This window comes from Diaphorina citri, unplaced genomic scaffold, assembly GCF_000475195.1.
Source record: "Diaphorina citri unplaced genomic scaffold, Diaci psyllid genome assembly version 1.1 scaffold1821, whole genome shotgun sequence".
NCBI lineage: Eukaryota > Metazoa > Arthropoda > Insecta > Hemiptera > Psyllidae > Diaphorina > Diaphorina citri.
The window spans coordinates 680-23,636 of NW_007379247.1; the positions used below are offsets into that span (position 1 = coordinate 680).

At 36.6% G+C, this 22,957-nt stretch overlaps 1 protein-coding gene across 1 annotated transcript in view; it reads right to left on the bottom strand.

Annotated features, from left to right (window-relative positions):
• Positions 1 to 688: 688 nt before the first annotated feature.
• The window catches only part of LOC103517357 (cholecystokinin receptor type A-like), a gene marked incomplete at its 5' end in the record, with an annotated part of 53,786 nt that continues 31,517 nt past the window's right edge, over positions 689 to 22,957 (bottom strand). The window contains 2 exon segments of the mRNA XM_017447428.2: positions 689 to 1,141; positions 3,526 to 3,663. Coding sequence (XP_017302917.2) covers positions 916 to 1,141; positions 3,526 to 3,663 — 364 coding nt within the window.

Consider the following 22,957-nt stretch of genomic DNA (forward strand, 5'->3'; position numbering starts at 1 on the left):
CTATGGAGCTTTAGTTGATTATTTTATTAATTAATACAGTAATTATTTTGTACAAATATTAGACATTTTTTATTAGTATAGTATGGTACAGTACCTAATACCTCTATATTATGATAGGTAGGTAATTATAAAATTTGGTATTACCTAGGTAATTCCTAATTAAATTAGATAGAAAATAAACAAACATTAATAAATTTATATTTAAATAAATAAAATTGAAGATGCGTTTTTCATCGCAACTTTATGTCGTATAAATGAAACAGCTGTAATATATAATTACTTTGGATTTTCAATATAAATTTTCATTCTTTAGGTACATCGAATAAATTTAGATACTGTGTGATTTGACCTAAAAACTCTCTAATTTACTCCTGAAAATCTCAATTTTATTCTTTAAAAAAAAGTACCTACGACTTTCACTACAAACGTATCAAACTACATGGGCGTTTCCCTATTATCTATTTATACATATTTTTGGAAAAATAAAACCTTGACTTGTTTACAAAAGGAAACTAGAAAACAAAAGAAAGCCCAGAGAATGGTTTGCGACGGACTTTAACAAACATTTTTTTTTTTTTTTTAAGAGGTTTGACAGAGGGAACTCTGTAACTGCTATGGTCTTATCGTCCCGAAATCGAAGAGAGAAGGAAGACAGGATAGGAAAAAGCCAGTTGAGGTAAGGCTAGGTGTTCTCAGATTCCCCCCACAGATACTATCCACCTCTCCCTCCTCATCCGTCTCACATGGAGATCCCAAATCCCGCCGATAGCGTCTTGAAGATCTCTTCCGTTTGGGAACCCCACCCAACGGGGTGACAACCGTGGACCCTGTCCCGCTGCTATTGGTCAAATTGACGGACATCTCCACGGATGTGGTCGTCGTGAAGTCGTCATCAGTGACGGTGGGAGGTGGAGATCAAGAGCCTCGGTTCGGGAACGGCCTGGAACTCTTGTACTGGGATTTCTTGGACGGGGAGTAGTGCAGGTCACCGCCGCTAGGTTGGAACTTGGGTTGTGTCTCCACTGTGGTGCAGGAGCTACCGTTGAGGGCTTCTTCTTCCTCGCCGCGGTATTCTACCGTGTCCAGGAGTTTACGTCGGGTACTTAGCCGGAAGTAAGTCTTGAGACGCTCCTTGGTAAGTCTGTGAACAGAGTATACGGACGGGGTAAGATTTGGTAAGTATATGATAACTCGCGTATTTGACATCCTTGTTATTCTATTCTTCTTTTTAAAGGAAGGAGAAGAAATTTTCTGAGAGAAGATCATAAGGGTAATGTTACACCAAGCGCGCATCGTTTGCAAACGTTTGCAATCATTTTTCCACAAACATTGGCTTGCAAACAGCGTTCGTGTGTACAAGCGTCAAAGTACAGGGAAAATTTTGGGAAAAAAATTCGCGAGAAACTGAGAATAATAATATTGGGATCTAAGTTGGTAAGGGAAGTTAAGCTACGTTGGATGTCGATTACTCGTACATCTAGTCAGGCAGGCCTGACCGATGCCGTTCGTGGGCTCCCATTTCGCGAGAACATTTTTGACAAATTTTGTTTGAAATCCAGCAGCGTAGGTAACGGAGATATCTTTTTGAACCTGGATCAGCCTCTGATATACCTACCAGTGAGTATGTCCTTATAGCCCACGAAACCGAACAGGAGGAAACAACGATATCGCGGAGCTGCTGTCGGTTTTTCAGGTAATGTTACATCAAGCGCGCATTGTTTGCAAACGTTTGCAAATGCGCGCTTGGTGTAACATTACCCTTACGGTAGAGATGACATTACAATTACAATCTTGTCAACGTTTATTTTAAACAACAGTTTAATTTAAAGTATAGGTATCAGGTAGGTAGCTAACAAAGCGAGCGTGCTGACAAGTAACCACATTTTGAAGTGGTAGGTGTCTATTTTTGACAACTGTAATTTCCTGAGCTTGGGGGGAGCACAAGGCGTCAGCATGGAATGATAAACGTGCCAAACGATTTCGTTAACAGCGCGGTTGAACAAACAAAAGCTCGCACGAGAGAAGAACATTACAAAATATCATTGTGTAAACAAAAACAAAAAACACAACTCGCGGGGACAAAAGAACTCATTTCCGCCTGATAACTCTCGAACAATACAGAAACATTGACGCAGAACAAATAATAAGAATTATTGCAGAATCCCTCAGCAGGAAACGTCCCGGAATAGATGAAAATACCGTGGTACTTGGGAATGAAGATGAAAATGTTGTAGGTTATGCTGTGAGGTATTTAGCAAAGTGTTGAAACTGAAATGAGGGCAAATAAAAGAACGGGAAGCAATTTTAAATCTCAGTAAGAATTATTGCAGAATCCCTCAGCAGGAAACGTCCTGGAATAGATGGAAATACCGTGGTACTTGGGAATGAAGATGAAAATGTTAAGTAGGTTGTAGGTTATGCTGTGAGGTATTTAGCAAAGTGTTGAAACTGAAATGAGGGCAAATAAAAGAACGGGAAGCAATTTTAAATCTCAGAAATAAATATTTATAATAAGCGAAAACTGAAAACCTTATTCACAACGGAAATTATTTTACATTTTACATATTATTTTACACAACGGAACATTAATATTGAAGATACATTCAGCATTCAACAAAAAAATAAAACATTACAATATCAACACTGGTCCCAGGTCAGGGTCATTTAGAAAAATTTCCTTTCCTTTATTTGCCTACAGATCTACCCATCAGATTATTAATATTACCTATGTACCTAACCTAGATAACCAATAAACCAATACAAAGGTTCACACTCTATTCATGTCCCAACAATAATGGGATGATATAAAATATAAACCATATTGAACTAAAGGGACTACAATGGATGTAATATTGCCCTATATTTTGACTAAATAAAGCATTATACTAGTCATACTTAACCTTGCTTTGCCGTGCGAATGTTGTTGAATTTTTTAACCCTTTGACAACTAGCTGAAAGGCATGTATATTACAATACAAAAGATACATACATAATTATATTATCATAATATACATAATTATTATCCAATAATTAATTTTTTGTGAACATTTATTTTAGAGGGGACTAACATGAGTGTACCTTTCGGGAAAAAAACTCTTGCATAGGGTGCATAAAATCATGAATCCTTTGGAAAAACGTCTTAGGATGGTTAGAGTTAGGGTTTAGGGTCAGGGTTAGGGTTATGGTTGAGTTAGGGTTAGGACTTACCTGTTCATCCGCCAGGATAGGAACAGTACAGGCGTGGATATAGTAGGGAAGAATGCCACCCATATGAGAGTGATGAAGGCTAGATCTATACGAACACTGTTCTCATATTATGTTTCCAACATGGTGGTTAGGGTTAGATTTAGGGTTAGGGTTTACCTGTTCATCCGCCAGGATAGGAACAGTACAGGCGTGGATATAGTAGGGAAGAATGCCACCCATATGAGAGTGATGAAGGCTAGATCTATACGAACACTGTTCTCATATTATGTTTCCAACATGGTTAGGGTTAGGTTTAGGGTTAGGGTTATTAGGACTTACCTGTTCATCCGCCAGGATAGGAACAGTACAGGCGTGGATATAGTAGGGAAGAATGCCACCCATATGAGAGTGATGAAGGCTAGATCTATACGAACGCTGTTCTCATATGTTTCCAACATGGTGAGCTTAGCCAGGCGACTGAAACAGACAGAAAGAGGGGGACCATATGAATTGACCGAACGTAGGCGAGGTCTGTATTTTAACTCGACAGTTTTGTATTTCTGAAATGAAGGGAAGTAATTGGAAATTCAAGCAGCTTTCCAATATGACGATTGTCCTTGCAAGCCTGAGTGCACCCCAACACCCCTTCTCCCCGTTATCCTCAAGAGACTGAGTGCACCCCGCCAGGCGACTGAAACAGACAGAAACAGGGGGACCATATGAATTGACCGAACGTAGCGAGGTCTGTATTTTAACTCGACAGATTTGTACTTCTGAAATGAAGGGAAGTAAATGGAAATTCAAGTAGCTTTCCAATATGACGATTGTCCTTGCAAGCCTGAGTGCACCCCAACACCCCTTCTCCCCGTTATCCTCAAGAGACTGAGTGCACCCCGAGAAATAGCATAACCAGTCATCCAGCACTTTACTATTGTACTGAAGGACAAGTAAAAGAATAAAATAGTATTACTATTGCACTGAAGGACAAGTAAAAGAATAAAATAGTATTACTATTGTACTGAAGGACAAGTAAAAGAGTAAAATAGTATTACTATTGTACTGAAGGACAAGTAAAAGAATAAAATAGTATTACTATTGTACTGAAGGACAAGTAAAAGAGTAAAATAGTATTACTATTGTAGGGTAAGTGTACCATTTATTCGCCCACCTAAAAAACGTACCATTTATTGGCCCACCTGTACCATACGCCACATAAGTCTGAACTACATAATGGTAGATATTGGTATGATATAATGATTGATGCTGTCAGAGATGTCAATGACAACATCCTCTCGGGAAGAGAGAGGATCTCTGACAAGCGACATAACCACTGCACCCTACTCCCTGGGTGCAGTGATGAGTGCACCCACACACCATTTCAAACTTGTCAATCTGATGACCTATTTTGATAGAGAGAGGGGAAGGAGAGAGAGAGATAGGGTGAGGAAAAGAGAGGGGAAAGGAATAGGTAGAGTGTAAAGAGAAATAATGAAAGAGAGGAGGTAAGAGAGAAAGAAAGAGAAATAATTATGAAGATTATGACGAGAGGGGGAGAGAGAGATGAAAATGAAATACCGAAAGCAAGAGAGAGATAGAATGAGATACCGAAAGGAAGAGAGAGATAAAGAAAGAGAGAGAGAGAGAGAGAAAGAGAATGAGACAGAGAAAGAGAGAGCGGAGGAATAGATAGAGAGAGAGAGAGAGAGAGATCCGAAAATTTCATGGTTTTGGCTGACATTTTCTAACAACCGCTGCTGTCTTGAATGCATTTTAAATATTGGAAAAAATCATGAATCCTTTGGAAAAAATGTCTTAAGATGGTTAGAGTTAGGGTTAGGGTCAGGGTTATGGTTAGGGTTAGGGTCAGGGTTATGGTTAGGGTTAGGGTTATGGTTAGGGTTAGGACTTACCTGTTCATCCGCCAGGATAGGAACAGTACAGGCGTGGATATAGTAGGGAAGAATGCCACCCATATGAGAGTGATGAAGGCTAGATCTATACGAACACTGTTCTCATATTATGTTTCCAACATGGTTAGGGTTAGGTTTAGGGTTAGGGTTATTAGGACTTACCTGTTCATCCGCCAGGATAGGAACAGTACAGGCGTGGATATAGTAGGGAAGAATGCCACCCATATGAGAGTGATGAAGGCTAGATCTATACGAACACTGTTCTCATATTATGTTTCCAACATGGTTAGGGTTAGGTTTAGGGTTAGGGTTATTAGGACTTACCTGTTCATCCGCCAGGATAGGAACAGTACAGGCGTGGATATAGTAGGGAAGAATGCCACCCATATGAGAGTGATGAAGGCTAGATCTATACGAACACTGTTCTCATATTATGTTTCCAACATGGTTAGGGTTAGGTTTAGGGTTAGGGTTATTAGGACTTACCTGTTCATCCGCCAGGATAGGAACAGTACAGGCGTGGATATAGTAGGGAAGAATGCCACCCATATGAGAGTGATGAAGGCTAGATCTATACGAACACTGTTCTCATATTATGTTTCCAACATGGTTAGGGTTAGGTTTAGGGTTAGGGTTATTAGGACTTACCTGTTCATCCGCCAGGATAGGAACAGTACAGGCGTGGATATAGTAGGGAAGAATGCCACCCATATGAGAGTGATGAAGGCTAGATCTATACGAACACTGTTCTCATATTATGTTTCCAACATGGTTAGGGTTAGGTTTAGGGTTAGGGTTATTAGGACTTACCTGTTCATCCGCCAGGATAGGAACAGTACAGGCGTGGATATAGTAGGGAAGAATGCCACCCATATGAGAGTGATGAAGGCTAGATCTATACGAACACTGTTCTCATATTATGTTTCCAACATGGCTCTCCATATTTTTTTTTTTTTTTTTTTGTAGAGGTAGGTAGGTACTTACTTTTCTCATTTTCCCCGCAAAATTGTGTTGAAGGAAAAGTTTTGGTAGCGGAACAAAAGTCTTGCAGGTACAAGAACATTGATACACTTCTTTTCATTATTTTTAGATTTTAGTTACTTTTTTTAATTATTTTTACCTGTTTTGTGGAGGTAAACTCGAAAAGAAGTCGAAAACTGTACCTAGGAAGTACCTACTTAAATGTACCTAGTATCCATGCACCATTATACCTATCCGAGAAACAACCAAGATGTTTCGTCATAATTGTGGAGCAACCATTCAAAACAGCATAGTCCATTTTTTTCGAAAATGAGTTAGTAATGGATTGTAATTCTATGGAACACGGCCTATCGTATTCTAATATATTATATCGTATTCGAGTTGAGTCACTTTTCCTCTAGCGCTGCGATATGCACAATCTTATCATCTGAATAAATTGTGAGCAAAACCCATATTGTGAAAAGTTAGTGGGGGAGAAAGAGGTTAAAAAAAAATATAGGGCAAAAAGATAGGGAGCAAAAATGTCTATTAAAAAGCCACGAGGATCAAGAAATGTACCTACTTGGGCAAACTTTTTGTTGGGGCCTCACTTTTTTGTACTTTATTTTGTTCCCCTTTCTACTTTTTTGTAAAGTTAGGAACACGGGAAAAGGCGAGGAAGAAGGAGGAGGAAGAGGAAGAGGAGGAGGAAGAGGAGGAGGAGAAGAAGAAGAAGAACAAGAACAAGAAGAAGAAACTTTCTCTTGTGCGGTGTAGAGAGGTAAACATTTCCATATTGTATACGAAAGTCTAATTTAGCATACTCAAATGTAAGGCCTTCTCCCCAAGGATATTGTTTCTTAGGATAGGTATTATTTTGTTTCTTTTTTATGCACAAATGGTTTATTAATAAAGTCTACTTATATTACTTGGTTAACTTGAAAAGGATATTATTTTGTAAGATTAGGTAGGTAAAGAAGTAGAAAGGGGAAAGAAAGGTTAATCAAAAAGGAGAAGAAGGAAGATGGACATTCTTCATATTCTTACTTTCCTTCTTTCTTCTTCTTACCTGCCTCGGTGGTGTAGTGGTCAAGGCGCTCGCGTGGTAAACAGGAGGGCGTCGGTTCAATCCCAGCCGAGGTATGGAATTTTATCCTCAATATAATTGAGAATTTGACCACAATAATAGTAGTAGCCTACTGCTGGAGTATTTATTCACCGAGTTCATTACAGCAAATACCAACTAGGTTAGTGGAGTAACAAATCGCACGTGGTAGACAACCGCTTCAACCGTTTAACCGGTGGGTGATGAAAATAAAGTACCTAAAGGGAATTTTCATTGTGTTAACCAAATGCTTAAATGATTGTCACAAATACTTAAAGACAGTCACATAATGTTGGTTCCCACATTACCACACCTCGATAAATTTAGTGACTTGACCTGGACTAGCAACCTTCAGATCTGAAGGTCACCGTGCTAATCACAACATTACATCCTTGAGGGTAATAATAATAATAGTGCTTATTTATACTGCTCGTATAGGACTGAAAAGTCCCTTTACTCCAGCAGTAGGCTACTACTATTATTGTGCTTTTTAATGAAAAACAAGGAAATTAAAATTAATGTAGATTCTTTCTAGTTCTAGGTATTTAAGGTAGGTAGGTAGACAGATTAAAATTACTTCAGACATAAATAGTTACCTCGGTAAGAAGAAGAAGAAGTAATAGAAGAAGAAGAAGAGGAGGAGGAGGAGGAGGAGAAAGAGGAAGAAGAAGAAGTGCAGCTATCTTTTTTTCAATGGTTCAAAAAGTTCTCCAATAATTTACAATCCAGGAATATCTAGTCGCTATCTATTTTTAACTCATATACCTACATAGAGATACATATAGAGGTAGCCATCTCCCATTATGTGGTTAGGAGCAGCCATGAATTGAGGAGCTGGGTGCAAAAAGGGCAATAAATGAAAATCATCAAACTGAGATATTTAACTTTAAAGTTTTCAATTTTTCATCTACTACACTTAGCTATCTTTTTTCAATGGTTCAAAAAGTTCTCCAACAATTTACAATCCAGGAATAGTCGCTATCTATTTTTAACTCATATACATAGGTACATATAGAGGTAGCCATCTCCCATTATTTGGTTAGGAGCAGCCATGAATTCCATATATTTATGCTATCTACAATATCTACCATATTACGAGTAAATGCTCTGATAAAAAATATGCACATTTAATGTTCTACTGAGGTCGTCTAAAGATAGAGCGCACCACGTTCTATTCAAAAAACCGTTTAACGCAAAAAGGGCAAAAAATCCATATTTCCCTTTTTGCACCCAGCTCCTCAATTCCGTATTTATGCTATCTACAATATCTACCATATTACGAGTAAATGCTCTGATAAAAAATATGCACATTTAATGTTCTTCTGAGGTCGTCTATAGATATTATTATGTATCTAGGATGTAGGTATATGTATAACATGTATCTATGTAAGTACATTATGTTCATACCCATAACGATGCTACATGTAAAACGAGAGTGTTTACAGGGTGTGTTAAAAGAGTGGTGTAGTAAAGCACACGTCTGTACTATTCGACGAACAGGAGTCGACGCAAAAAAGATACCGCTGTTTTTTGAAGTCACCCTGTAGGTACAATGTGCATTTTTAAAACCGTTTAGTTCTTGAATTCTTTTCTTTTATTGCAACCCCGACATTGTCCAATATAATATACATAATATATCTTCAAACAAAACACGGAAAAGCCGAAAATAAAATACAGAGAAGGAGATAGAGGGAAGAGAGAGAGAGATAAAGGGAGAGAGAAAGAGAGTGGTGTGTGTGTGGGGGGGGGAGGGAGAGAGAGGGAAAGAGAGAGAGAGAGAGAGAGAGAGAGAGAGAGAGAGAGCCTGTAAGATTCTATTTACTGACAAACTTAAACTTTTGCACATAAAATTTCAATTTCATCGTGTGCGAAAAAAGTGAAATTTTTCTTATCACATTGATGAGCAAAATAAGAAAAACATATTCTTATAAATATATTTTTATTTACCTAAATATATCTAATATTATTATACCAAGGCGGGTTATTTAGACACATAACATTCTAGTATGCTATTTAGACACATAACACAAACTTTGCAGTTTTCTTCGTCTTTTTCCCCGAGATTTATTATAAGCTATTAACCTAGATTTTTGCAATTTTTCAGCGTTGAATAAATGAACGGAAAATTTAAGCATCACCTTTTTTTGCGGAATCATCAATTTCCTGAGCTCTTCTTCTCATTTTTTACAGCCAACATAAAGGTAAAAAAATTATGGATCACAGGAGTGTAATAATTTCTTCATTTGACTAATACTTCATAGTCAGAAACACCACCCTCATTTGATTGCCAAATTTCTGCTTATGACGCTTACGTACTAAGAAAATAAAAGTACAATAGTTATTTAATGTAATATTCGTATAATTATTGTTAATCTTAGATGCCAACTTTCGAGAACTGTAATAATTGCAGCTCAGCAGGGCAGAAGCTATCAAAACAAAATCAATCCTGAGAAACACACAAGTCATACTGTAGCCAACCCACAATCATTACAGTTGCTGGCGATGGTATGAGCTTCTGGATCGGCGTGACGGTGTTGAGGTAATGTAGGTTATAGATACCGTCAGCGTAGTTAACTTGGAGGGCAACAAGTCTGCCTTGTATACGCGCTAGATCGCTGGTTCGATTCCCGCCTGGCGGATAATGTTCGTTCTTGGAACGGCTCGCTTTCTCCCAAGACTGTACTTTTTTACCGTCACGGATTTCATTAGGTACAATCATTCAAACTATTTAAGCTAGACAGTTTATGCATTTTTCTTCGAACAAGCAGATGCAGATGTTTCAATTGAAACTCCTAACTGTAATTTTATTACAACTGGAGATTCCCGCCTGGCGGATAATGTTCGTTCTTGGAACGGATCGCTTTCTCCCAAGACTGTACTTTTTTACCGTCACGGATTTCATTGGGTACCTACAATCATTCAAATTTCTGTTCAAGCTAGACAGTTTATGCATTTTTCTTCGAACAAGCAGATGCAGATGTTTCAATTGAAACTCCTAACTGTAATTTTATTACAACTGGAAAACAGCATCATGGAAATTACTCATCAATTTGAACTCAGTTCCAGCTGTTAGCTTCTTTTAGACTAATCTATTTATTTTATCTGATGCATATCCAGGAAAAATATAAATAAATAAATCTATTTTATTAAATTCGCAGCGAAGAAGAAGAAGGAGGATAAGAAGAAGGAGAAGAAAAAGAAGAAGAGGAAGAAAACAGGAAAAGAAGAGAAAAAAAATCAAGTTCCAACTTGCAAATTTCGCGTTCGCTGATGGGAAAGAAATAAAGAAGATTAAAAATAAATAAATGAATAAATAATTAAATAAATAACCAGAAGTGAGAGAGAGAGAGAGAGAGAGAGAAGAAACGATTTATTGAACTGTTCCCAAGTCAATGCATGTGATTCTAACGCGATTAAAACCGTTTACTTTTGAAACTTTTTAATAGAAGTTGGAAAAATAACAGCTTTTTTTTCTTCGTCTCATCATTCTTCTCCTCCTCCCAGTCCTTTTTCTTCCTCTCCTTCCTATTTTTATTCTTCAACTAGCTGAATTCCGTCGCTTCGCTCCGGAATCCCGCTAGTTCATCCCGAGGCATGGCCAAACTTGTGGAAAAGGCATGGCTGAACTTGTAGTTATTAAACTAAAAACATAAACGAAACTCAAATATTAGGCGAGCGAGGAAAAGTTTTCTCTCCCGCAGTCTCTGCACTCTGTGTATTTCTTGTAAAATAGTATTACTATTGTACTGAAGACAAGTAAAAGAGTAAAATAGTATTACTATTGTACTGAAGACAAGTAAAAGAGTAAAATAGTATTACTATTGTACTGAAGGACAAGTAAAAGAATAAAATAGTATTACTATTGTACTGAAGGACAAGTAAAAGAGTAAAATAGTATTACTATTGTACTGAAGGACAAGTAAAAGAATAAAATAGTATTACTATTGTACTGAAGGACAAGTAAATGAATAAAATAGTATTACTATTGTACTGAAGGACAAGTAAATGAATAAAATAGTATGAACAAAGACTTGTAATTCAAACCCTAGTTATAGGTTATAGATACCGTCAGCGTAGTTAACTTGGAGGGCAACAAGTCTGCCTTGTATACGCGCTAGATCGCTGGTTCGATTCCCGCCTGGCGGATAATGTTCGTTCTTGGAACGGCTCGCTTTCTCCCAAGACTGTACTTTTTTACCGTCACGGATTTCATTAGGTACAATCATTCAAACTATACAAGCTCGACAGTTTATGCATTTTTCTTCGAACAAGCAGATGCAGATGTTTCAATTGAAACTCCCAACTGTAATTTTATTACAACTGGAAAACAGCATCATGGAAATTACTCATCAATTTGAACTCAATCCCAGCTGTTAGCTTCTTTTAGAGTTTAGACTAATCTATTTATTTTATCTATGCATATCCAGGAAAAAAATAAATAAATCTATTTTATTAAATCCGCAGCGAAGAAAAAGGGGAAGAGGAGGAGAAGAAGAAGGAGAAGAAGAAGAAGAAGAGAAAGAAAACAGGAAAAGAAGAGAAATTCAGAGGAAGCCGATCTATGAAGGTGAGAAAAAATCTGCCGAATCGGTTTGTGTAAAGATACACAGGCGTGCTTACTGGAACTTGGCCTGGGGCACTGCCGTGCTCTCAGATAATTAAATTTTATCAAAATTTGATAAGTTGACCATAATAATAGTACCTACCTAGTTTCTTCTCCTGAGGTAAAGGAACCCTTAAGCCCTATTCGAGCAGTTGAACACTTGTATCAATTAAGTCAATGTACGGCTCCATAATTTGTATGAACGCCTGATATCTTATTTAGATATGCAATGTGCTAGAAACAATGGATCTGCATAAAATTAAATCAGCGTGAATGAGGGTGAATAAATAAAATAAAAAAAATAAAATAAAAAGGGGAAATTAAAAATAATAAAATAAAATAAAAAACCTACATAACCAAATAAAAAACAATACGTACCTACCTGAAAAAGAATAATGAAAAAAATACCACATTCTTTGGTGAAGTGGTTAGTTTGTGCATTGTGCATTAATGGAGGGAAAAACCCTGTTACCAAGACCCTTAGCAGTTATTTGTAGGTAACTTGCGTACTATTTCAATTTTAACCTTCTAGTTGCGTACTAAAATGAAAAAAAAAGATGTTCCACTTGCGTACTGGGTCTTTTTTGTTTATTTTTCAAAAGGTTGAGGGATTTTTTTTATTAACATGGGACAAAAACATTCCCCTGTTTTCCTAATTTTACTCAAAAGTTTACCCCCCCTGGAAAATAGTTCATAACTTGAGACATTCCGATGAAATGCTGAACGTTCATTTCTGTTGCTCAGATTTCATTGATATAGACAAGTTAACCCTTAATCGGTGAGGGTAGATTTTCAAAACACTTTATCAGGTCCCACCTAAAATTAGCTAAAAATTCTGAAGAACTAGGTAAGTAATGACATTAATTTTATTATAAAATAATTTACCTATTTTTTTTTTCTTCTATTTGTCTAGCATAATTCTAGGCTAGGCTATCTTAAGGATGGATCTTGATTACTCGAAAAAAGTATTTCTTAATCAATTTCAAATTTTAATCCCCCAAAAAATTCAGACAAAAATAGATTCTATGGATTTACCAATGAAGGGTTAAATTATACCTGCCTACTCAGAATTGAAAACAATGCAATGTTATATGTTTCCTAACCCTATACTAAACCCAATAACACAAAAAGTTGATCAATTGTGAAAGATCTTGTTGTATACTACCTAAGCCTATCATTCCCATCAGAAAGTTCTTTTCGCGTGCTATTTAATCCTATCATTGCCAGAAAGTTGACCATTTGTGAAAGTTCTTTTCGCGTGCTACCTAACCCTATCATTCAAAGGAAGTTGATCATTTGCGAAATTTTTTTCCAATACAAAGCAGATATTTTCGTAGGCGAAATTTATCGTTTTGCAAAATTCTTCCAAAGCGATAAATTCTTCATTATTATACCTTAAAAACATCTGGCCTCAGGTGAGGCCTCTGCCTGAGAAGAGGTTAAATGGCATTTTATCATGTTCCCTTTGCCTTTCTTCCCTTGAACTTGCCTCAGTGATGTGGTCAAGATGCTTGTCTGCTAATCAGGAGAGCGTGGGTTCAATCCCACCCGAGGGCATGCAATTCTGTTATCATGTTTGTTATTCTGTTATGTTCTGTTATTCTGTTCTGTTTCCCAGTTTAACATGTATAAGAAATAGAATACGGGAATGGCTAAAAACGCCAAATAATATTGAAAAAATTAGAGAAATCCTCAACTATTAATGTACCTAAGCAATTTAGAAAAATAATAGAAAATATAATATCTAAAATACCACCTAAAAAGTGAAAGAAAATACCTACCCCTAAAAAAGTTTTTTTTCGCCTTCTAGAATTATTTCGTGGGATATAATAAGGGATTTTTTCTGTGGGACCAAATTTTGAGAGGTATTTTTCCCCAGTCTACCTAGTTTTTCCAGTACGCAAGTAGTACATCTTTAGTACGCAAGTAGTACTGTCTACCTGAATCCTGAAAATTTAGTACGCAGGTAGTAAATACCGTAGCAGTTACTCTCACTGCGTGCTCGGGAGGGGCTTCGCGTGTTCGCTACGCGGGGTTCCGTATTATACGGTCGCGCTGCGCGCTACCGGGGGCTTCGCGGGGTTGGGCATGCGGTCGCGATATCTATAGGTAAGTACAATTTCTACATAAATAATGCTTATTTCTACATTCTAGCATAACTACCTCATACCACTCATACCTCCACAGGCATAGCTTCAGACAATCTTCTCTAATGTATTCCTGTGTGTTATTTACGAAAAAAACTTTTTGCATATGAATATGTAGGTTGTATGCGTATATGTACATAAATAAAATGTGGAAGTAATGTTTATAAATATGAAAAATATACAGGGTGATTGTAGAAGTAAAAAAAAAAATGTCAAACAACAATGGTGGTCAAATAATTATGTCATTCTTGAATTAACCCTTTCAGACATTTGTCCTTTATAAGGGACGCTGTTTTACTAAAATCGCCCGATCCAAAGAAATCATAATATTTATCCTGTCTACCATACAGTTGAGCGTGTTTTCTTGCTTTCTTCCTTTTTTCAAGCCACACTATATTCCTGCACGTACTTTTACTTTTTATTTCCCAATATTTGTTGCTCCCAGGAGTCTTCAGCGAAATATATTTCATACAATATACAATATACATATACAATATATTTCATATTTCTGATTAAAATAAAATAAATGTACCTGCCTATATGTTATATTTTAGGAACACGCATAACAACACCTGTTGGAAAATGAATATGCCTTAGATTTATCAAGATATACAAAAATATTGAAGTTAGGTAGACAGCTGGGTTAGGACCTGTGAGCATCATTTACCCCGCTTGTAATTTCATGTGATGGTGATGGTGCGTTCCATGAGCTTACGTGAGCTCACTTGACTTGAAGGTAAATGTATTTCTACCTGTATCCGTACATTGTTCCAAACTTTCGACTGCATGTTTGGATTTTTCTCAGAAATGTGTATAGCGGGTTAAAAAGAACTGTCTGTTTAAAACTGTCTCGTAAAGAGTTGGAAGAAGTTCGTCTCATTATAACCGCACTGAGATTCCTCTCCACTTGTCAGCTTTTCCCATTAAAACTTCATACCTAATACACTTCGGTACGAAAAATTTGGAACAAATTTGTACTTTCAACTCCTTACTCGATAAGTTACATATTATGGGGAAAAAATGAACAATTAATTTACAAATTGCAGAATGACTTTGCCTTTCCTGAAAGGTTTGAAAATATATTACTAACGTTTTCTGGCATCACATCAACATAGCTCATTTTATTGTCTTCAACATAAATAGGTACTACCATCAGTTTTCTATCTGGTTCCGATACTCAACAAAATTTGTTGATAGGTATTCCAAAAAATCTACTAAAAGACTCCAATTTTTTTACACAAACTCGTAAGTGTGTTTCAGGCTAACAACTTTCTATATCTAGATTGAGAGTTTCTTATTTGATATACAGTGGATTTCGCTGCAAATACATAACTTACATGTAGGTACTTACAAAATTATGTAAGTATGAGTACAAGTAAACAAGATTTTAATAGCACCAGAATAAGTTTAGTACTTTTTATAATGATGTTTTTTTAAATGTAGAATTTGAGATTATGCTTCCTCCCTCAGTCTCAGACAGCAGCATTTTTCTTGTGAATAATATTTATATACACAGTTAGAACTTAAAAACCTAATTGTTTATTAGGAGGGGAAAACATTAGGCTTAATTTGTGGTAATGGTAAAGCTAAGAGCCCCCCGTCACAATTTCATGAATTACTTAGTGCCTATTTTAACGGCAGGCATTTTTGAAAGAAAATAAAAAACATCTCATAGTATAAAATCTTAGAGCTTAATTAGAGCTTTTTCCACCGCTCTTCCTACTAATGACATTACCTAATTTTATTATAAAATAATTTACCTATTTTTTTTCTTCTATTTGTCTAGCATAATTCTAGGCTAGGCTATCTTTAGGATGGATCTTGATTACTCGAAAAAAGTATTTCTTAATCAATTTCAAATTTTAATCCCCAAAAAAATTCAGACAAAAATAGATTCTATGGATTTACCAATGAAGGATTAATTATACCTACCTACTCAGAATTGAAAACAATGCAATGATCTCCATTTCATAAAACACTCCTTACCCCTCCAGATAATCAATTCCTCTCAGATTCCCCTGTATCCTTCTCCCTCCCCTCATATAACCCTCCCTCTCCTTCTGTATCCCCCCCCCAGGTATCCAATGAAGCAGTTGCAAATGGGTAAAAATTATAAATAAGTGGTCGATTCCTATGTAAAAAGTTGGGAAAAATCCAAATCTGAGGTCAAAACTCCGAAAAAATAACTGTAAAAGGTCGAAAATGCAATTTTTATAATGAAAGAGTTCAAAGATTTGTGACGTCAGACTTAACGCAGTTGCTATTTTTGACCGCTTTGGTTTGTCCATTAATGGAGGGAAAAACCCTGTTACTAAGACCCTTAGCTGCAGTTGGCTGTAGGTAACTTGCGTACTATTTCAATTTTAACCTTCTTAGTTGCGTACTAAAATGAAAAAAAAAGATGTCCGACTTGCGTACTGGGTCTTTTTTGTTTATTTTTCAAAAGGTTGAGGGATTTTTTTGATTAACATGGGACAAAAAAATTCGCCTGTTTTCCTAATTTTGCTCAAATAATCAAGAAGTCCTTTTTATATGGTGAAAACCGCATCTCCCTAGCTAATCTAGAAGTGGATTAGAATTAGTAGGTATGAGTGAGTGAGTCAGTTACACAAGGGGCTGTATTAAGTTTAGATTGTAAAGTGATGTTAAACCCCTAACAACCAATAGGACAGACAAATACCAAACTTCCTCATGGAAATTTAAAAGTATCTATAGGTAAGTACAATTTCTACATAAATAATGCTTATTTCTACATTCTAGCATAACTACCTCATACCACTCATACCTCCACAGGCATAGCTTCAGACAATCTTCTCTAATGTATTCCTGTGAGTTATTTACGAAAAAAACTTTTTGCATATGGATATGTAGGTTGTATGCGTATATGTACATAAATAAAATGTGGAAGTAATGTTTATAAATATGAAAAATATACAGGGTGATTGTAGAAGGACTGAAAATAAACCAGACGAAGTTGTCATCTGTCTCTTTCTTTTCATATTATTTCCTAGAGAAGAAGAAAGAGGGGGGAAAAATGGTCCCAGAATAGAAGTTCTATTTCTTTATTTCAAGAGGTTTGATAGAGAAACCCAGCCGTTCCGAGAACGAACAAACCTTATCCCTCTAGGCTCTAGGATAAAATCCGCCCCGGGCGGGAAACGAACCTGTGACTTAGAGCACAATAAATGAGAATAAGTACCTATTCATATTTCCAGAATGAAAATAACTCGTATATTTTATTATCAGAAGCATTGTTCCCAGAATAGATTTTCTATTCCTAGAATATCTTCGAAACAGAAGCTCTGTTGCCATCCAAAGAGATAAATGGGAAAGTTTACCCCCCTGGAAAATAGTTCATAACTTGAGGCATTCCGATGAAATGCTGAACGTTCATTTCTGTTGCTCAGATTTCATTGATAGACAAGTTAACCCTTAATCGATGAGGGTAGATTTTCAAAACACTTTATCAGGTCCCACCTAAAATTAGCTAAAAATTCTGAAGAACTAGGTAAGTAATGACCTAATGACAGGTCGTCTATAGATATTATTATGTATCTAGGATGTAGGTATATGTATAACATGTATCTATGTAAATACATTATGTTCATACCCATAACGATGCTACATGTAAAACGAGAGTGTTTACAGGGTGCGTTCAAAGAGTGTGCAGTAAAGCACACGTCTGGGCTATTTGACTAACAGGAGTCGACGCAAAAAAGAGACCGCTGTTTTTTGAAGTCACCCTGTAGGTACAATGTGCATTTTTAAAACCGTTTAGTTCTTGAATTCTTTTCTTTTATTGCAACCCCGTGTAGTAAAACACACGTCTGGACTATTTGACGAACAGGAGTCGACGCAAAAAAGAGACCCCTGTTTTTTTGAAGTCACCCTGTAGGTACAATGTGCATTTTTAAAACCGTTTAGTTCTTGAATTCTTTTCTTTTATTGCAACCCCTAATAGTCAGGGTCACCGAAATAGAAAATAAAACCTGACGTCCCGTACTTATTCACTGAGTTCATTACAGCAAATACCAACTAGGTTAGTGGAGTAACAAATCGCACGAGGTAGACAACCGCTTCAACCGTTTAACCGGTGGGTGATGAAAATAAAGTACCTAAATGGAATTTTCATTGTGTCAACCAAATGCTTAAATAATTGTCACAAATACTTAAAGACAGTCACAAATGTTGGTTCCTACATTACCACACATCGATAAATTTAGTGACTTGACCTGGACTAGCAACCTTCAGATCTAAAGGTCACCGTGCTAACCACAACATTACATCCCTGAGGGTAGGTAACTAGTCTTTAAAAATACCTACCTACCTTTGTTCTTATTCACCGAGTTCATTACAGCAAATAACAACTAGGTTAGTGGAGTAACAAAACGCACGTGGTAGACAACCGCTTCAACCGTTTAACCGGTGGGTGATGAAAATAAAGTACCTAAAGGGAATTTTCATTGTGTTAACCAAATGCTTAAATGATTGTCACAAATACTTAAAGACAGTCACAAATGTTGGTTCCCACATTACCACACATCGTTAAATTTAGTGACTTGACCTGGACTAGCAACCTTCAGATCTGAAGGTCACCGTGCTAACCACAACAAACATCCCTGAGGGTAGGTATATTGTTCCGAACTAGTCTTTAAAAATACCTTTGTTTAGCCAAAACCAGTTGGCCTCAAATCGATCACTCTAAAGGTGGTTGAGAGGCCGACGACAGACGCCGACCCTATCTGAATATGGGAAAAGGCGAAGAAAAAGAAGTCTTTAAAAATAGCTATACCTAAATTTTGTACAACACTATTCCAAATGGATTACTTTCCCTCTCATACCTACACTTCAAAAAAAAAAAAAAAAAAAAAAAAAAAAAAAACCCCCCCCCAAGCGAGCGAGAGAGAGAGAGAGAGAGAGAGAGAGAGAGAGAGAGAGAGAGAGAGAGACATTAGTTGATTGGCTTTATCGTGACAATAACTGGAGAAATGTCACGTCCTATCCCTCTCTCTCTCTTACACACACACCCTTCCCCCCCCTCTCTCTCTCTCTCGCTCGTACAAACACTTTGTATTGTTTTCTCTCTCATCGAATGCTTCATTGTGCATGGCTCACAGTTCACAGTCGAGGGTATGAGGGTTCGATATAAACACACAAGAACTACAATAACGCACGTGATATGTGAGGGGGAGTGAGTATAGTATGTGTAAAAGAGAGAGAGAGTGTGAGAGAGAAAGAGAGAGTGAGAGAGAGAGAAAGAGAGAGAGTGAGAGGGAGAAAGAGAGAGAGTGAGAGAGAGAAAGAGAGAGAGTGAGAGAGAGAAAGAGAGAGAGAGAGTGAGAGAGAGAAACGGAGAGAGAGAGAGAGAGAGGGAGAGAGAGAGAGAGAGAGAGAGAAAGAGAGTCAGAGAAACGGAGAGCGAGAGAGAGAGAGTTGTTCTATTTCTCTCTTTCACCCTTGTATGGGTATTTCTCCAGTGATGCGGATAGAAAAATAAAAAAGATTTAAAATACCTATATCGGAGGCATAAAAAGAGGAAAAGTAGAAAAAAAAAATCAAGAAATTTCATTTTCATAAAATTGTTTTACAATAAAAGGCTCGTCTGCTATGAAGCGAAACTTTGATGGAAATAAATCCGATAAAAATAATTAAAATACCTTAATACCTTCCATACCTACATATATTTTACTATAATTTTATACCTACCTTCAATCCACTTTGGCTGGGTGAGGTTGAAATGAGTAGTTGGTTTGTCCATTAATGGAGGGAAAAACCCTGTTACTAAGACCCTTAGCTGCAGTTGGCTGTAGGTAACTTGCGTACTATTTCAATTTTAACCTTCTTAGTTGCGTACTAAAATGAAAAAAAAAGATGTCCGACTTGCGTACTGGGTCTTTTTTGTTTATTTTTCAAAAGGTTGAGGGATTTTTTTGATTAACATGGGACAAAAAAATTCGCCTGTTTTCCTAATTTTGCTCAAATAATCAAGAAGTCCTTTTTATATGGTGAAAACCGCATCTCCCTAGCTAATCTAGAAGTGGATTAGAATTAGTAGGTATGAGTGAGTGAGTCAGTTACACAAGGGGCTGTATTAAGTTTAGATTGTAAAGTGATGTTAAACCCCTAACAACCAATAGGACAGACAAATACCAAACTTCCTCATGGAAATTTAAAAGTATCTATAGGTAAGTACAATTTCTACATAAATAATGCTTATTTCTACATTCTAGCATAACTACCTCATACCACTCATACCTCCACAGGCATAGCTTCAGACAATCTTCTCTAATGTATTCCTGTGAGTTATTTACGAAAAAAACTTTTTGCATATGGATATGTAGGTTGTATGCGTATATGTACATAAATAAAATGTGGAAGTAATGTTTATAAATATGAAAAATATACAGGGTGATCGTAGAAGTAAAAAAAAGTCAAACAACAATGGTGGTCAAATAATTATGTCATTCTTGAATTAACCCTTTCAGACATTTTCGTCCTTTATAAGGGACGCTGTTTTACTAAAATCTCCAGATCCAAAGAAATCATAATCTTTATCCTGTCTATACGACACAGGTGAGCGTGTTTTCTTGCTTTCTTCCTTTTTTCAAGCCACACTGTATTCCTGCACGTACTTTTACTTTTTATTTCCCAATATTTGTTGCTCCCGGGAGTCTTCAGCGAAATATATTTCATACAATATAGGTAAATATACAATATATTTCATATTTCTGATTAAAATAAAATAAATGTACCTGCCTAGCTAATCTTATATTTTAGGAACACGAATAACAACACCTGTTGGAAAATGAATATGCCTTCGATTTATCAAGATAAATACAAAAATATTGAAGTTAAGTAGGCAGCTGGGCTAGGACCTGTGAGCATCATTTACCCCGCTTGTAATTTCATGTGATGGTGCGTTCCATGAGCTTACGTGAGCTCACTTGACTTGAAGGTAAATGTATTACTACCTGTATCCGTACATTGTTCCACACTTTCGACTGCATGTTTGGATTTTTCTCGGAAATGTGTATAGCGATTTAAAAAGAACCGTCTGTTTAAAACTGTCTCGTAAAGAGTTGGAAGAAGTTCGTCTCATTATAACTGCACTGAGATTCCTCTCCACTTGTCAGCTTTTCCCATTAAAACTTCATACCTAATACACTCCAGTACGAAAAATTTGGAACAATTGTACTTTCAACTCTTTACTCGATAAGTTACCTACATATTATGGGGAAAAAATGAACAATTAATTTACAAATTGCAAAATGACTTTGCCTTTCCTGGAAGGGTTGAAAATATCACTAACGTTTTCTGGCATCACATCAACATAGCTCATTTTATTGTCTTCAACATAAGTAGGTACTACCATTAGTTTTCTATCTGGCTCGATACTCAACAAAATTTGTTGATAGGTATTCCAAAAAATCTACTAAAAGACTCTAATTTTTTTTACACAAACTCGTAAGTGTGTTTCAGGCTAACAACTTTCTATATCTAGATTGAGAGTTTCTTATTTGATATACAGTGGATTTCAATCGAACCCGCGGCCTAGCGCTTACAAGACAGACGCACTACCAACTAAGCTAACTAGGCTGGCGTTAACAAACATTGCGATCAGAACTTTGAAAAGTCAAGTATCCTCGAAGAAAATGTCGTCTAGCTTTCTACAGATCGTGTTTTAATTTAGTACCTACTTTTAATGAAAGTTCAAAGTTCTTGTAGGTATCAATATTTATATACTTTTCTGAAAATGCCTACCAAAATACCCATATCTCCCTCCCTCCGTCTTTCTTTGCTCTCTCTTTTTTTTTTTTTGTAGAGGTAGGTAAGGTAGGTACTTACTTTTCTCATTTTCCCCGCAAAATTGTGTTGAAGGAAAAGTTTTGGTTGCGGAACAAAAGTCTTGCAGGTACAAGAACATTGATACACTTCTTTTCATTATTTTTAGATTTTAGCTACTTTTTTTAATATTTTTATACCTGTTTTGTGGAGGTAAACTCGAAAAGAAGTCGAAAACTGTACCTACTTAGGAGGTACCTACTTAAATGTATGTACCTAGTATCCATGCACCATTATACCTATCCAAGAAACAACCATCCAAGATGTTTCGTCATAATTGTGGAGCAACCATTCAAAACAGCATAAGTCCATTTTTTTTCGAAAATGAGTTCGTAATGGAGTCTAATTCTATGGAACACGGCCTATCGTATTCTGAGTTGAGTCACTTTTCCTCTAGCGCTGCGATATGCACAATCTTATCATCTGAATAAATTGTGAGCAAAACCCATATTGTGAAAAGTTAGTGGGGGAGAAAGAGGTTAAAGAAAAATATAGGGCAAAAAGATAGGGAGCAAAAATGTCTATTAAAAAGCCACGAGGATCAAGAAAGGTATACTTGGGCAAACTTTTTGTTGGGGCCTCACTTTTTTAGTCCGTCCTTCCTTTATTATTACTAATAATAAAAGGTATAGTGGACGGACTATTGTATTCGCTTCGGTGTCTGTCTGTCGGACGGGGTAAGATTTGGTAAGTATATGGTAACTCGCGTATTTGACATCCTTCTTATTCTATTCTTCTTTTTAAAGGAAGGAGAAGAAATTTTGAGAAAGAAGATCATAACGGTAGAGATGACATTACAATTACCTACAATCTTGTCAACATTTATTTTAAACAACAGTTTAATTTAAAGTATCGGTATCAGGTAGCTAACAAAGCGAGCGTGCTGACAAGTAACCACATTTTGAAGTGGTAGGTGTCTATTTTTGACAACTGTAATTTCCTGAGCTTGGGGGGGAGCACCAGGCGTTAGCATGGAATGATAAACGTGCCAAACGATTTCGTTAACAGCGTGGTTGAACAAACAAAAGCTCGCACGAGAGAAGAACATTACAAAATATCATTGTGTAAACAAAAACAAAAAACACAACTCGCGGGGACAATTACATGTATGTAGGTACCTACTTACATAATGGAGGAGTTGCAAATGGGTAAAAATTATAAATAAATGGTCGATTCCTATGTAAAAAGTTGGGAAAATCCAAAT